At 39.2% G+C, this 17,483-nt stretch overlaps 1 protein-coding gene across 2 annotated transcripts in view; it reads left to right on the top strand.

Annotated features, from left to right (window-relative positions):
- KAT2B (lysine acetyltransferase 2B) overlaps positions 1-17,483 on the top strand; it is a 119,038-nt gene that overhangs the window by 37,967 nt on the left and 63,588 nt on the right. For both annotated transcript variants that reach the window (XR_008381763.1, XM_053599924.1), the window contains exon 3: positions 16,107-16,252. Coding sequence is in view for 1 of the 2 variants with exons in the window: in XM_053599924.1 (XP_053455899.1) it covers positions 16,107-16,252 (146 nt within the window). In the remaining variant the exon portion in view is untranslated. The remainder of the gene's footprint in view (positions 1-16,106; positions 16,253-17,483) is intronic.

Below are 17,483 nucleotides of genomic sequence, written 5' to 3' on the forward strand. Positions count from 1 at the left end.
TGGTGGGTCAGGCCTGTAATCCTAGCATTCTGGGAGGCCAAGGCAGGTTGATTGCCTAAGCTCATGAGTTCAAGATGAACCTAAGCAAGAGTGAGACCCAGTCTCTAAAAATAGCCGGGCATTGTGGTGGGCACCTGTAGTCCCAGCTACTTGGGAGGCTGAGGCAAGAGCTTTGCTTGAGCCTGAGAGTTTGAGGTTGCTGTGAGCTGTGATACCACAGCACTCTACCAAGGGTGACAAAGTGAGACTCTGTCTCAAAGAAAAAAAGTATTATTAAAATTAATTGTTTTTGTTAGAAAACCTAAAATTGTACGTATAGCTCACATTATGTTTCTATTAGATAGTGCTGGCTTAGTGCATTCTAGTTCATTATCAAAAATTCTTTGATATTTGGGATTGGTACGATCAAATTCACTTTACTAAAAGTTGACAAAGGGTCCTAACAAAGCACTTCACTTGGTCCCAACATTTCTCCTATTAAAACTTCTTATTTTGGGACTGTGTATTTAAATAGCAGCCTGCTTCTGGGATTAGGAAAGGAGGAAGCAAACCATTGTGATCCAAACACAATTGGCATTTCTGTTGTCATTTTGAGTCCATTGTTCTGAACTGCACAGGACCTACTGATTATGAAGTTTGACTAGTGATAATTTTTTACAGTTTTATGTGGAAGTTCAGTGTGAGCACCTTTTCCTGATACTTCTGTATATACATTCAGTAATGAGAACTGACAATTCTTTGTTACTGCAGTCACCTCTGCTTACCTGACTGCAGGAACTTCCCAAGGAGAATAGAGCTGGCCTTAGCAATTACTCTGCAGTTTATTTCTTTGGTAGTATGAAGAGAATAACAGTATTGTTCTCATAGACTATTTCAAGCATTTCAATCATTTAAGTAGGTTGTTTGACTCAACACGTTTTCTTTAGCCATCCCACGTTCGCATGGGCCTGCCCCACTTCATTGACTTCTTAGTTCCCATCCACACACGTACTGTGCAGTTGCCACAGGACATAAAAATGGGGCCCAGCCAGCACACTGACATAGCCAGCTGCATCAAGTCAGCTTATTCCTCTTGGCTGGGTGTCCCCTGTTGGCTAAAGCAGCCTTTCAGATGCAGGTTTTAGAGTTGTCGGGAGCTGTGAGTCTGCTACAGTAAGGAGTTAAAGGGGTAACACTGGTAATATTTTCCCTGCCACTTGGTGGAAGTTACTTCTCTCTGCCTTTCTCTGTTTATGAGGTCCTGTTGATTCTTTCTCCCTGTTCCTCTAGCACAGCCTGAATTCAGGTTTTTCCTCATACTTCTGAGCCATCTGTGGCAGCTTCTCAAGTGCCCACCATTCTTGGAGACTTGGCTTTCCCAGGAATGCAGTGATGGAATGTGGTCACATTCTCCCACTTCACCCTTCTGGGCTTCCTGATATCCCCAGGGAAGTCTGATCTTTAGCTGAGCATGTACGTTCCTTGAGGCATCCATATATTCTGGGCTCTCCCCCAATTATCTGCATTCATTTTGGCCCTCAGGCCACTCCAGGTTTTCTGAAGGTTTTTAAACTTTTTCCCACTTCTGCCTTAGATCCAAAGGCTTACACCACCTGTAGTACCATCCTTTACTATGATTTGTGTCAGGATATCCTGCTTATCCTCCAAGGCTTAACTACTCTAGCACTTTGTAGAAAGAGTAAAAACTTTCTTGGAATTTTATTGTAGTGTTCTTTCTTTCTTTCTTTCTTTTTTTTTTTTTTTGAGATAGAGTCTCACTTTATTGCCCTCTCACTTTTTTTTTTTTTTTTTTTGTAGAGACAGAGTCTCACTTTATGGCCCTCGGTAGAGTGCTGTGGCCTCACGCAGCTCACAGCAACCTCCAACTCCTGGGCTTAAGCAATTCTCTTGCCTCAGCCTCCCGAGTAGCTGGGACTACAGGCGCCCACCACAATATTGCCCTCTCATTTTATTGCCCTCGGTAGAGTGCTGTGGCGTCACAGCTCCCAGCAACCTTCAACTCCTGGGCTTAGGCGATTCTCTTGCCTAAGCTGCCTCCCTAGCAGCTGGGACTACAGGGTCCCACCACAATGCCTGGCTATTTTTTGTCGCAGTTTGGCCAGGGCCGGGTTGGAACCCGCCACCCTCCGTGGATGGGGCTGGTGCCCTACCCACCAAGCCACAGGCGCCGCACTAGTGTTCTTTCTTATATAGGTAACTATAATTATATATCCTGGTTGGTTTTCTATACTGAACTGTGATTAAGGGTTGATTTTTTTGTTTTTAGTTTGTAAGATACTTAGTTTGTTAATCATAATTGGACTTATTCCCTTATTAATAGTCATTGAATTCAATAATGGACTGGTTACATTTATTTGCAGAGGAGCTTTTGTGGTTTATAATCTGCACCTGCAGTGTCCAACTCTGTAGTCAGTAGCCACGTGTGGCTACTAAGCACTTGAGATGGGGCCAGTGTGGATTTAAATGTGCTGCCAGTGGGCTGGGCACAGTGGCTCACACTTGTAATCCTAGCACGCTGGGAGGCCGGCGCAGGTGCATTTGTTGAGTTTATGAGTTTGAGACCAGCCTGAGCAAGAGTAAAACCCCGTCTCTACTTAAAATGAAAAACTGAGGCAAGAGGATTGCTTCAGCCAAAGAGTTTGAGATTCCTGTGAGCTATGTGACACCATTGCACTCTACCAAGGGTGAGAAAGTCAGACTCTGTCTAAAAAAAAAAAAAAGTTACTGCAGGTGTAAAATGCACATCAATTTGGAAGACTTAGTACAACAAAACAGTGTAAAATTTTAACAAATTTTATATTGCCTACATATTGAAGTAATAATACTTTGGTATATATTAGATATATTGTTAAAATAAATTTCACCTTTTTAAAAACTTTTTAAAAATGTGGCTATTGGAATATTTAAATTTACATTGTGGTTTGCATTATATTTCTATTGGACTGCACTCATTTGATGGGTTCTTACTCTTAGACTTCTCTTTTCTTTTTTTTTTTTTTTTTTTTTGTAGAGACAGAGTCTCACTGTACCGCCCTCGGGTAGAGTGCCGTGGCGTCACACGGCTCACAGCAACCTCTAACTCTTGGCCTTACGCGATTCTCCTGCCTCAGCCTCCCGAGCAGCTGGGACTACAGGCGCCCGCCACAACGCCCGGCTATTTTTTTGTTGCAGTTTGGCCGGGGCTGGGTTTGAACCCGCCACCCTCGGCATATGGGGCCGGCGCCCTACTCACTGAGCCACAGGCGCTGCCCAGACTTCTCTTTTCTGAGATTATAAATGAAACCATTTTTAAATGATTAGGTCTTTTGCACATCAGTCAACCCAACAGGTTTCATTGCAGTCATTAATTTTACCTTGTTTAGCTTAAACCCTTAATTTTCATTTTGACTCAAAATATGTATTTGAGCAGCGTATGAATCCTACAGATGCTGTGCTGTTTGCTTCTGGTCCAGAGGAGCAGGGCTGTGTTAGCTGCCTGCCCCAGTGCCGTCTGCCGTGCATGCCGCAGAGCGTGTGAGGACTGGCAGGCTGTGTTTACAAGTGCAGGCCGGCGATACATGGAGCCAGAGCTTAGGGAGGGTCACAGTGCATGGTGACAGTGAACTTCCTGTTCCCAGCAAGGCAACAGCTGCACCGTGATTCTTGGCAGCTGTCATATAGCGAGTTGCTCTTGTGGCACCCTGGGTGTTTGCAAGTCTAACACGGCCCTGAGAGGTACCAAGGTACACCCTCCTGGAGAGATGTAAAGAAAGAAAAGCCTTTCCTGGTCCTCTGACTCCCACCTTCCCTCTGCTTTCCCCTGTCCTCCACACAACAGGGGTTTGGGGAACTGTGGCCTGCTAAAAGGAATAAGCAGTTCCTGCGAGTCAGGGATTGGCTAATGCCTTGTATCAGGCTCTTGAAGACTATTTAAAATAAAAGCAGGATCTTTTACATTTGATCATCAAATTCAGGTGAAAGAAAGATTTTTAAAAAAGCTTTTTATTTGAAAATAATTAAAAACCTACATAGAAATCATGAAAAAAGTAATAAAGAGTATCCAGTCTATCCTTTCCCCAGATTTACCTATTGGTAACATTTTATCCTATTTGGTTTGTCATTTGTTATCATTAATGCACAAATCTACATATAGTCAATATCTATATGAGTCTCTCTGAATTTACTTGTTGTTCCTGAACTATGTGAGAATGAGTTGCATAAATATAATAGTCCTTCCGCTCCCCAAATACTTCAACATATATTTCTTAAAAATAAAAATATTCTTTTATATAAACTCAGGTTAATTACCAACCTCAGTAAATTTAACATTAATGTAAGACTTTACTCTTTAGTTTGTAGTCTAATTATTATTTATGGCACGTTTTTTCTCTATGAAGCATTTAGTCTAGAATCACATGTGTATTTAGTTGTCATGTCTTTTTAGTCTTCTTTAATCTGGAACAGTTTCTCAGCATTTCTTTCTTTCTTTTCTTTTTTTTGCTCCTTTTATGACATTGACGTGTCATGGAGGGAATGTTTTAAATTTTGAAAACCAACTTGTTAAAAAGAGCTAGAGGAAAATACATTTTTTGTTATCTTTTGGGTAAGAAGACTTTTATAAGCAAACTTTTGAAAGAAATTCCAAATGTAGATTTGATGATTTGACTTTCTAAAAAAGTTTAAAGTTTCCTTTTTTTTTTTGAGACAGTCTTACTATGTGGGCCTGGATAGAGTACTGTGGCATCACAGCTCACAACAACCTCAAACTCTTAGACTTAAGTGATTCTCTTGCCTCACCCTCCCAAGTAGCTGGAACTACAGGTGCCCGCCACAATGCCCGACTGTTGTTTTTTGTTGTAGTTGTCATTGTTGTTTAGCAGGCCCGGACCGAGTTTGAACCTGCCAGCCTTGGTATATGTGGCCGGTGCCATAACCACTGAGCTATGGGCAGTGAGCCAAAATTTCAGTTTCTATACAACACTACTGAATAAACCAAACAAAAATCCCAACAATGAATGTGACAGACTGAATGATTAGTACGTAAAGTTCTTTTAAGGTAGTAAGAAAAACAACCATATCTTAGAAAAGCAAACAAACTCAAATGGGAGTATACTAGAGAACAAATCCAAATGGCCAGGGATGGTAAACACATGCAACTCCCAGGGTATTCTAGTCAGAGCAAATAAAAACAGGGGGGACTCTAATTTTCAAAGATTGATTAAATTACTGAGAATGCTTCTCTGTGGGCAGGAGTGCAGGGAAAGGGGTGTGCTCTACTGAGAGGGGTTAAATTAGGGAGTATACATAAAAGCTTAGGTAGCAGTGTTTTGTGTCATGAAGACTGTGGCATGTTAACTGCTGTAGATTGGTGCATTCATTTTATTTTTTATTTTATTATTATTATTATTATTATTTTTTAATTTTTTTGTTTTGTTGGGGATTCAATGAGGGTACAATAAGCCAGGTTACACTGATTGCAATTGTTAGGTAAAGTCCCTCTTGCAATCATGTCTATTATTTTTTTTATAGAGACAGAGTCTCTCTTTATGGCCCTCGGTAGAGTGCCATGGCATCACACAGCTCACAGCAACCTCCAACTCCTGGGCTTAGGCGATTCCCTTGCCTCAGCCTCCCGAGTAGCTGGGACTACAGGCGCCTGCCACAACGCCTGGTTATTCTTTTTGTTGCAGTTTGGCTGGGGCCGTGTTTGAACCCACCACCCTTGGTATATGGGGTTGGCGCCCTACCGACTGAGCCACAGGTGCCGCCCTAGTTTTTAGTTTTTAATAATATATTCCCAGACTTGTAAATAATAGAGGCACATCTCTTTTGAAAAAGCATGCTTTCAGTTAATGAAAGGGAGCCTATTTGCACCAACAAGTCTTTTTTAGAAAAGATTAGGAAAAAGTAAATGATGAGTAATTTTTTTGGTTTAATGAGAATTGGTTTTTAGTACAATAAGTAGTTTAACTGTTAGACTGAAGTACACCCTGGTGTTAGTGTGAATTGGAGTTAATTACGGGGCTCCTGAGTATGTCCCGAGATAGGTTCAACAAGTCTAGTTCTGGTCAGCAGCCCCAAATAGTCAGGAACAATCCCACATTGTAGAGATGGTGTTTGAGGAAAGTGGTGGTTTAGGACAACTACCCTGGAGGCAGTGAGAACAGTCTGGGGGCTGTCTTATCACTGTAGTCTTGAAATCTCGATGGCTACAAGGGAGGAAGGGGAAATGCATGACTGTGCTAGGAGAGGTGCTCAGTCTGGTGGCTGGTAATATGTGGGAGGTAAAGGACGCTGAAGGACCAGGGCCAGCAGGAGGAAGCTACCATTTTGGGGAGGGCCGTGAGGAGTTTGTTCTTAGAGTCCAGTTTGCCACTGTGGTGGTGCACCTGTGTTTTTGGGATGGAGGAGGTAAGATGTGGTGCTGGGAAGATGGGGGCCTTGAGAACAGGTTAGCTGGTGATGTGAGTTTGGTGACAGCAAAAAGCTAACAGCCAGATGTTCAGAGACTGAGTTGAGCGAAGACCAGAGAGGAGTCCTGGTCAACAGGGGTCCATAGTTGACCTCTTCGGAGAGTTGGAGAATTTGGCATGTCTAGACAACTAAGTATTTATGCAGTGTGGTCATTACTGTGTTTGTCTGGTTTTCTTATAGGGGAGCTTCTCTTTGATAGCAACTTGTCGAGACTTTTTTTTTTCTTTTTCCCAAACAGATGGTTCACTCCAGCTTCTTTAATTTGATCTCCCCTGTCTTGTTATTCGTTCTGGGAAGCTTAGCCCTTCTCATAATATTCTCCTCCTGCCTCAGCACACCCCTCCTACCCTAGACTCACCTTTCTTCATTCTCAGAGAGTTACCATCTGCTGTCGAAGTTACCCACTGCTTGTCCAGCAGAGTCTCTTCTTCCTCTTCTGGGGAACTGTTGCTGCTTCCTTCCCATCTTTCCCGGTTCTGCCACCCTGTTCCTTTCTAATCTGGGTTATACATGAACTTTGACAAGAGACCACAGATTTCATTATGGGCAGAGTCAGAAGGAAATGAGCCCTCTCAGGTCCCATCTCTCTCTTTTTTTTTTTTTTGTAGAGACAGAGTCTCACTTTATGGCCCTCGGTAGAGTGCCGTGGCATCACACGGCTCACAGCAACCTCCAACTCCTGGGCTGAAGCGATTCTCTTGCCTCAGCCTCCCGAGTAGCTGGGACTACAGGCGCCCGCCACAACGCCCGGCTATTTTTTGGTTGCAGTTTGGCTGGTGCCAGATTTGAACCCATCACCCTCGGTATATGGGGCCGGTGCCTTACCGACTGAGCGACAGGTGCCGCCCCAGGTCCCATCTCTTAAGCATTTGGGTTTTTATGTAGTCTAGTCTTCGAAATAAGCAAAAAGATGGTTCCAAATAGTGGCTTTTCAAACTGTGGAATCCCCAACAAGAAAGGGGTTGGGCCCCAGAGCTTTCTGAAAATACAGGCTTCCACTTCATTTTCAACAAGAGCAACTCTTTCTAGTTCTGATGAATTTATTTGGGCAAAATATTTTGTGGCTTAAAAAAAGTGAGCCATTGATTTCAAAAACAAATCATGACATGTAGTCCATAAGTTAAACCCACCGTGTGTTAGCAACTTAATTGGACGGTTTCATATTATAAAGAACATGAAGGAATTTACATTATATCATACACTGATTGTTTTTGTAGCTTATCATTAGAGATTAAAATAGTATAAGGCATAATGGTAAAATAAACATAAAATTATTTCTGTAAGTAACCGGCATAAAAATTTTGAGCTAGTTGTCTCCAGGATGAGGCCTGTCTCCCAAAAGCTTCAGGCTGACCTCAGGGAACATTTTGCACAGTCTTAAGGAAAAAGCAACCCAATAAAATGGTCCATCTAAAGTGAAGTCTAATTTTGGGTATCTTTTAGGAAGTGATTAAGCCAAATGTTGAATAGCTAAATAGAAAGAAAGCCATACACTTGAACATTAACTTTGTGTTTATGCACGCTGGTATAATTTTTCTATGATGTAAATTATTTATGTGCTTAGAAACAATTTTTTATCCAGTATTCCCTTTCTATTTGATACTATAATAATGCGTTGTTGACATTTTCAGGTTTAGTTGTATTCACTAGATTTATTCAACACTACTGAAGGCAGACACATCACAAAGATTCCTTCTTCCCTTTTAAAAAATGCCCCATTGGGGTACACAAACCTGCATGTGCCCCAACACCTTGGACTTCCTGGGACTTTTTTGCATTAAAAAGAAATGAAAGATGAGCAGACTCTGTCCCTTTAATTTTGATCCTGTTTAATCTGGCTTCCTCTGGGATATTTTTAAACTTGAAAAGGAAAAATAAAGAAGTTTTGTTAAAAAGATACAAAATTACAACTAGACAGGAAGAATAAAAGTATTCTGTAACACTGTAGTGTGACTGTAGCTAACCAGAATATATAGTTTCACACAGCTAGGAGGAGGATATTGTTCTCAACACAAAGAAATGATAAATATGTTGAGATGATATGATAAGTACACTGATCTGATCCCTCACATCTTGTAAGTATATATAACTATTATATGCCAACTTAAAAACTACAATGAAAAAATAAAATTTTCAGCTTTATTAAGATCTAATTGGACAAATGAAAATACATGTATTTATAGCGTACAATGTGATATTTTGATATATGTATATATTGGGAAGTATTTAATTTACATATCACCTCACATACTTATTTTTTGTGGTAATAATATTTAAAATCTATTCTCTTAGTAATTTTCAAGTATATATTATTATTTACTATAGTTAGTATGCTATACAATAGATCTTCAGAACTTATCTCGTGATCTGAGACTATCCTTTGACTAATATTTCTACCACTCCAAGTCCATTTTACTGTCTACTTTTATGAGTTTGACTTGTTTAGACTTCACATATAAGTGAGATAATGCAGTATTCATCTTTCTGTGTCTGACTATTTTCACTTAGCATAATGTCGTTCAGGATTATCCATGTTGTTGCAAATGACAGAACTTCCTTAGTTTTAAAGGCTGGGCAGTATTCCATAGTGTTAATATACCTTATTTGCTTTATCCATTCTTCACATACTGATTTCATTTACTTTGTGTGTGTGTGAGTATGTGTATATACACATATATACACATTATTATATTTCAAATATAAATATATACATATATAATGTATATATATACGTATAATGTATATATACATATATTTAATTACATATAAATATATATTTATATTTCAAATATAGTACATATATTTGAAATTGCTGAAACATATGGTAGTTCTATTTAAAATTTTTTGAGATAATGTGATACTGTTTACCATAATGGCTGTAGTAATCTTCATTCTCCATATTCTTGCCAACACTAATCTTTTATCTTTTTGATAACAGGAGTGGGTGATATTTCATTGTTATTTTAATTTGCATTTCCCAATGATTACTGGTGTTGAGCGTGTTTTCATATGCCTGTTGACCATTTGTATGTATGTCTTCTTTTGAGAAATACATATTCAGATCCTTTGCACAATTTTAGATAGGGTTGTTTTTGTGCTATTGAGTTATATGAATTCCTTATATATTTTGAATAGTAACCCTTTATCAGATATAAGATTTGCTAACATTTTCTCCCATTTCTTAGAGTGTTTCTTCACTCTGCTGATTTTTTTTCCTTTGCGAGGCAGAAAGTTTTTAGTGTGATGCAATCTCACTTGTCTATTTTGTTTTGTTGCTTGTGCTTTGGGGGTCATATACAAAAGACCTTTGCCCAAAATATTGTCAAGAAGCTTTTAGCTATGTTTTCTTCTAGTAAGTTTTATAGTTTCAGATCTTATATTTAAGTATTTTGTCCATTTTATTTAGATTCTTGTATATGGTGTGATATAAGAGTTTAATTTTATTCTTTTTCATCTGATATCTAGCTGTCTCAACACCATTTATTGAAGAGACTGTCCTTTCCTCTTCACATCTTTGTCAAGTCAATTGACCATTAATGTACAGATTTCTGGTCTCCGTTTTCTTTTCCATTGGTGTGTGTGTCTCTTTTTATGCTAGTGCCGTGCTCTTTCTATTGCTTTGTAGTAGATTTTATTTTATTTATTTATTTATTTTTTTTGTAGACACAGCGTCTTACTTTATTGCCTTCAGTAGAGTGCCATGATGTCACAGGACTCACAGCAACCTCTAGCTCTTGGGCTTCAGCGATTCTCCTGCCTCAGCCTCCCGAGCAGCTGGGACTACAGGCGCCTGCCACGACGCCTGGCTATTTTTTGGTTGCAGTTCAGCCAGGGCTGGGTTCGAACCCACCACCCTCGGTATATGGGGCCGGTGCCCTACTCACTGAGCCACAGGCGCCACCCACTTTGTAGTAGATTTTAAAACCAAATATAGTATGAGGCCTTCTGATTTGTTCTTTTTGTTCAAGATTGCTTCCACTATTTGGGGGTTTTTGTAATATGTACAAATTTGGGGATTTTTTTTCCAATTTTTTTTTTTGCAGTTTTTGGCTGGGGCTGCATTTGAACCCGCCACCTCCAGTATATGGGGTTGGCACCCCACTCCTTTGAGCCATAGGCGCTGCCCAGGATTTTTTTTTTCTATTTCTGTGGAAAATGTCTTTGGAATTTTGATCGAGATTGCATTGAATTCTTTGTATAATATGGATATTTAAACAGTATTAATTCCACCAGTCCTTGAACTTAAGATAACTTTTCATTTTTTGGTATCTTCTTCGTTTTTTCTTTTTCTTTTTTTTTTTTTTTTTTGAGACAGAGCCTCAAGCTGTTGCCCTTGGTAGAGTGCTGAGGCATCACAGCTCACAGCCACCTCAAACTCCTGGGCTTAAGCCATTCTCTTGCCTCAACCTCCCAAGTATAGCTGGGACAACAGGCGCCCACTACAATGCCTGGCTATTTTTTTGGTTGTAGGTGTCATTGTTGTTTGGTGAGCCTGGACTGGATTTGAACCCACCAGCTCAGGTGTATGTGGCTAGCGCTGGCTATTTTTTTTTTTTTTTGTTGTAGGTGTCGTTGTTGTTTGGCGGGCCCGGGCTGAATTCAAACTCGCCAACTCTGGTATATGTGACTGGCGCCTTAGCCACTTGAGCTACAGACACCAAGCCTCTTCACTTTCTTTTATTGTTTTATACTTTTCAGTATATGTATCTTTTACCTATTTGGTTAAATTTACTCCCGGGTATTTTATTGTTTTTGCTGTTCTTGTATATGTGATTGCTTTCCTTTCTTTTTTAGATAGTTTATTGTTGCTGTTTAGAAGCTACTGATTTTTGGATGTTGGTTTTGGATCCTGCTACTTTACTGAATTTATTAGTTTTAATAGTTTTCTGGTGAAATTTTCTTATATATAAGATCATACCATCTATAAATAGGGGCAGTTTAACTTTTTCTTTTCTGACATGAATGCCTTTTATTTCTTTGTTTTATTTAATTGCTCTGGCGGGGACTTCTTATACTATGTTGAATAGAAGTGTCAAGAGAAGGCATCTTTGTCTTGTTCTTAATCTTAGAGGAAAAGCTTTGGACTTTTCACCATCAAGTATGATGTTAGTTATGGGTTTGTCACATAATAGTCTTTCTTTATGTTGAGGTACATTCCTTCTATACCTAATTTGAGAGTTTCATCAAGAAAAGAGGTAGAGTTTTGTCAGTTGTTTCTTAAGTCTCTACAGAGGCTATGTGGCTTTTCTTCTTTTTTTGTTAATGTGGTGTGTTAGTTTATTATTAAACCATCCTTGCATCCCTGAGATAAATCTCACTCGTGATGAACAATCTTTTTAATTTGCTATTAAACTCAGTTTGCTAGTATTTTGTTGAGGACTCTTGCATCTGCATTCATCAGGGATATTGGCCTGTAATTTTCTTTAACTGTAGTGTTCTTGTCTTGCCCTGTATCAGTGTAACACTTACCGTATAAAGTGTTGGACACTTTTTACCATGAAGTGAGTTTGGAATATTCCTTCCTCTTTAATGTTTAGAAGAGTTTGAGAATTGGTATTAGTTCTTTTTTAAATGCTTGGTAGAATTCAGCCATGAAACCATCAGGTTTTAGACTTTTTCTTGATGGGAGAGGTTTTTATTTTAAAAATTACTGACTTAATCTCCCTTCTTGTTATTAATCTGTTCAGATTTTCTTTCTTTCTTTTTTTTCTCTTGTGAGAGAGTTTCACTCTCTCGCCCTGGGTAGAGTGCTGTGGCATCATAGCTCACAGCAACTCTTGGCTGAAGCAATCCTCTTGCCTCAGCCTTGCAAGTAGCTGGGACTACAGGTGCCCACTGAAATGCCCGACTGTGTTTTTAGAGATGGGGCTGAGCTCAATCTACCTGTCTTGGCCTCCCAGAGTGCTAGGATTATTGTTGTGAACCACCTCGCTCAGCAGATTTTCTATTTCTTCATGATTCAGTCTTGGTAAGTTGTATGTTTCTAGACATTTACCCATTTCTTTTAGGTTATCCAATTTGTTGGCATATAATTGTTGTAATCTCTTATGATTCTTTCTATTTCTGTGGTATCAGTTGAAATGTCCCTACTTTCATTTATGATTTTATGTGAGTCTTCTCTCCTTTTTACTGAGTTATTCTAGATAAAGATTTGTTAATTTTTTAAATCTCGTCAAAAAACCAACTTTTATTTTTCTAGATTTTTTCTTTTGTTTTTCTAGTGTCATTTATTTCTGCTCTGACCTTTTATATTTCCTTCCTCCTATTAACTTTGGGCTTTGTTCTTTTTCTAGTTCTTGAAGTGTATAATTAAGTTGTTTATTTGAGATCTTTCCTCAGGTAGTTATTGCTATAAACTTTGCCTTAGAATTACTTTTGCTGCATCCCATAAATTTTGTTATGGTGCATTTTCACTTTTGTCTTGAAGATATTTTTAAATTTCCCTTTTGATTTCTTCTTTGATCCATTGATTGTTCAGACCATTTTGGGTAAATTCCCATCCAGTGGGTACATTGCGTGGGTATATTGCATACTTTCTGGGTGAAGGGCACATCAATAACTGGACTTTAACCTCACAAAAGCAAACTATGTCACCTAATTGTACCTCATATTAATCTGAAACTAAAAAATCATTCTCCTAAAAAAAAAGATTTTTTGTATTTCCTTTCCCTTTTGATTTCTTCTTTGACCCATTGGTTTGGTCAGACTATGTTGTTTAATTTCCACATATTTGTGAGTTTTCCAAAATTCTACCTGTTATGATTTCTAATTTCATATTAATGTTGTTGGAAAAGATATTTGGTATTATTTCAGTCTTCTTAAATTTGTTTAGACTTGTTTTGTGGCCTAACATATAATCTATCCTGGGGAAAATTCCATGGTGCTTGAGAAGAATGTGTATTATGCTGTTGTTGGATGGAATGTTCTGTATTTGTCTGTTAGGTTCTTTTGGTTTAAAGCATAATTCAAGCCTAGTGTTTCCTATTGCTTTTTTTCTGTTTGGAAGATCTCTTCATTGTTGACAGTGCGGTAATGAAGTCCCTTATTATTATTGTACTGGTAGTCTATCTCTCCTTTCAGATTTCTTAGTATTTGCTTTATATATTTAGGTCCTTTAGTGTTAGGTACATATATATTTATAATTGTTTTTCCTCTTGATGAATTTACTCCCTGTTTCTCTTTTTGTAATTTGACATAAAGTTAATTTTGTTTAATATAAGCAGAGCTATTCCTGCTCCTTAGCAACATTTCTGAGTCTCCTACCCCTTGGTATTCAATATTTTTTTTTTGTATTTACTTATTTTCATTTCAGATTATTATGGGGATATAAATGTTTTCGTTACATAAATTGCATTTGTATAGTTGGACTCAAAGTTATGATTGTGCTCATCTATTTAATCTTGTGAACTCTGAAGACGCTTTTATTTAGATATCTTAGTTTGACCTTCCCCAGATGCAGACTCTGGGACAAGGATTTTAGTGCAAAGTTAAAACAAAGTTCAAACACTTTGTTGTGGTTGAAAGTAGGGTCCTAGAAAAGTGAAATAAGGCAGAAAGTGTGGCCAATAAATGGCCAAGCTATCTCTCACTGTGGGCTACTGGTACTTACTTCTGTGGGGGAAAATTTGGCTGTCAGTAGAGAACACTTACCTCAGGGTTGCTCCAGGCGAGGAGGAAGGAAACGGAGGCAGTTTACACTGACTTCCTCAGTCTTTGGGGGATGGCTGCTTCTGAGGGGTGCAGAGGCGGCAGAGTAGGTCACAGTGACAGGAAAAGCCCTGAGGTGGAGAAATGGAGCTGCTGGTATTCAGGAGCCAGGGGTTGGAGTCAGGAGAAGGCACAAAGCTGCGTACCAGCAGCATCCTCCATCCCAGGATTCGGGTTGAGCATTGTGGTTTATTGACAAGGACAGCACAGTCTCCAGAGCAGCCTGGCCCACGGCCGACACTTAATGGTTTTCTTCAATAGCCTTTTGTTCCACGTCCCTTCAAAAAGGCATGAGAAAGTTATTATTTTTCTATGTATTTTAATTTTTCTTTAAAAAATCATCTCAAGCACTTTTGTGTGTAAGCACTTTTAAATCTGCACCGCCAGAGCTCCACATAAGAGGATCTCATCATGTAGCCATCATGGTAATGTGTAAACTAAACAGGGGATAACAGAAATGAAACACATAATCCGAACTTGGAGGAGCTTCTGGGGTAGTGGGTGATTGATTATTGGGTGGCTTACCTAAGGATCCTTTTTCCAGTGAGAAAGGACTTGAGGCGAGTCAATGAATCAACAAAAATATGTTTTAGGAGAATTAGAATTTGGGTCAAACATTCTTTGCTTTCAGACCCTTGGCTCTGCCTGGTTGGCTGAGTGACATTTGATAAAACAATATTCAATCTCTCTGAGTCTCCGTTTCCTCAACTCTAAAATGAGATTACTAATACCCACTTTGTGGGATTGTTTGAGGATTAAATATGATACTTTGAATCCAGTGGCCTGGATTTGGATAGAAGAGATCATAAGGGTCTGGGGGAGGGGGTTAGTGGATAGGTCGCTAAAACCATAGACAGTAGAACAGAGATGGAAAAGCAGACTTGGGGGGTTTGATCATGGAAGACGTTCAAGCTCAAGCAAAAAGATGCTTTGGGAGCTTTGCTGCAGACAGGTCTTGGTGTGCCTCAGTCAGAAAGGGGGAGGGAAAGGGCTTTTGGTCTTACACTATTTTGTTATTTTTGGCTAACTGAGCTATTTGCAGAACTTAGAACTAAACCTTCAAAGCTGTGTTTTCCAACCTTTTTTATCTCACAGCACACTTAAACCTAAACTTCTGTGGTGCACTTAAATTATGTTGATCAAAAAAAAAAAAGTAAAAAAGGAATATACTTACTGTGCTTTGAATATCTTTCAAGAATAATTTAATTAATGATCTTTAAAATTTTTCACAGCACATCTAAGATCCTCTCCTATCACCCTGGTTGAAAATCACTGCTTTGAGGAGCGTGGTTTTCTACAAATACTGGACCTGTCTCTGGGATCTAAGGAACCCCCTTGTTGTGGTTGAGAATTTGCTTACGTGGAAACATAAAAACTTGACCCTGTCATGACCAGGCTTGGTGCTTCCGGTCCTGGTTCTTAACATTTACATTATTTGAGTACATTCGCCACTGGACTATTTTTAGTGTTGGATGGAGAGGCTGAGGCTCACCAACATGGTAGTCTCTTAATTATAAATACATTTTGTGAGAAGATTTCAATCTTACAGGGGTTCCGCAATTTTCTCTTACTTAAATGAGCCTAATGGATTGATGGGAAGATTTGTTAGAGAGAAACTTCTATTTTTTTTTTTTTTTTCTCACATAAGTTGGATTTAATTTTGACCAAAGTACATTATTTGAATGATAATTTTTAATTCAACTTCTTAACATGTTGTTTAGGATGTTGCATCCTCATTTATAAGTGAAATGTTTGTAATTTCCTTTTATAACAATATATTTTTTCCAATTTTAATATCAGGTATATCCAGATGAAGTAGAATGAATTTGAAGTATTTCTTTTTCTTCTTTTTTTTTTTTTTAGAGAGAAACTTCTATTTTAAAATCGGCAATGTTTTTTGTTTTCAACTGACTTCTTACATATGTTCCTTTGATTTTTATCTGAAGCTGCTCATGTTTCCCACCTGGAGAATGTTTCAGAGGAAGAAATGAACCGACTACTGGGGATAGTGTTAGATGTGGAATATCTCTTTACCTGTGTCCACAAGGAAGAAGATGCCGATACCAAACAAGTTTATTTCTACCTATTCAAGGTGAGATTTTAACATTTTAAAAGGCTTTTCTTCTTTCTTCTTATGCCAGGTCATGAGTATGAAGAATCTCAGCTGGCAGTTAATTTATTTTGCCCTCAGGGTTTACCTTTGTGACAGAGTCTCTAAAATGACCCACCATACTTTTTTTTTTTTTTTTTTTTTTGAGATAGAGTCTCACTATGTCACCCTCAGTAGAGTGCTGTGGCGTTACAGCTCATGGCCACCTCAAACTCTTGGGCTTAAGCGATTCTCTTGCCTCAGCCTCCCAAGTAGTTGGGACTACAGGTGCCCACCACAATGCCCTGCTATTTTGTTGTTGTTGTTTTTGTTGTTGTAGTTGTCATTGTTGTTTAGCAGGCCCGGGCTGGGGTTGAACCCAGCAGCCCCGGTGTATGTTGCTGGAGCCCAGACCACTGAGCTATGGGCGCTGAGCTGACCCACTATACTTTTTTTTTTTTGCAGGTTTTGGCCGGGGCTGGGTTTAAACCCACCACCTCTGGCTTATGGGGCCAGGGTCCTACTCCTTTGAGCCACAGGCACCACCCCTGACCCACTATAATTTTAACACATCACTGTCCTTGAGAGCCTTCACACTTGTATGCATAGTTGAATATCTTAATTTGTGTATGCTTATAGATTTTTCTTTTGCCATCCACCCAGCAAATATTTATTGCATACCTTCTTTGTACATGGTGCTACTGTAGGCATGAGGAATAGAGCACTGGACAAACCACAGTTCTTCTCACAGAGTTTCTATTTTAGCAGAAGAGACAAACAGTTAACAAAATAATACAGTTGCAGGTGGTGATAAGTGCTGTGAAGAGAAACAAAGTGGGGTAATGGGAATCAGAATGGCAGGATGGTGGCAGGTGGGGGGCACATAGGAAAGCCTCTTTGAGGAAAGGACAAGTGAACAGAAATCTGAGAAGAAGATAGGAGCCATCTGTGTACAGAGCTGGGGAAAGAAAGAGCCTCCCATGCAGAGAGAAGAACAAGCATCTAAAACACATACCAGGGGAGCTTTACATGATGTGGGAACAGCAAGGAGGCCAGCATGGTGGAGCCCAGTAGGCCAGGGGGTGGGTGGCAGTAGATGTGGTTGGAGAAGTGGCTCTAAATCCTATCCCTTATGCTTCAAGGGGAGGAATGTAGACTTTCCAAATTTATTTTGCTTCTTACCCACTGTTACTTGTGTCTTGTTACGCCATCTGCTGATTATTGCTACCATTTC

Source organism: Nycticebus coucang, chromosome 8 (genome assembly GCF_027406575.1).
Source record: "Nycticebus coucang isolate mNycCou1 chromosome 8, mNycCou1.pri, whole genome shotgun sequence".
In the NCBI taxonomy this organism is placed as follows: Eukaryota; Metazoa; Chordata; class Mammalia; order Primates; family Lorisidae; genus Nycticebus; species Nycticebus coucang.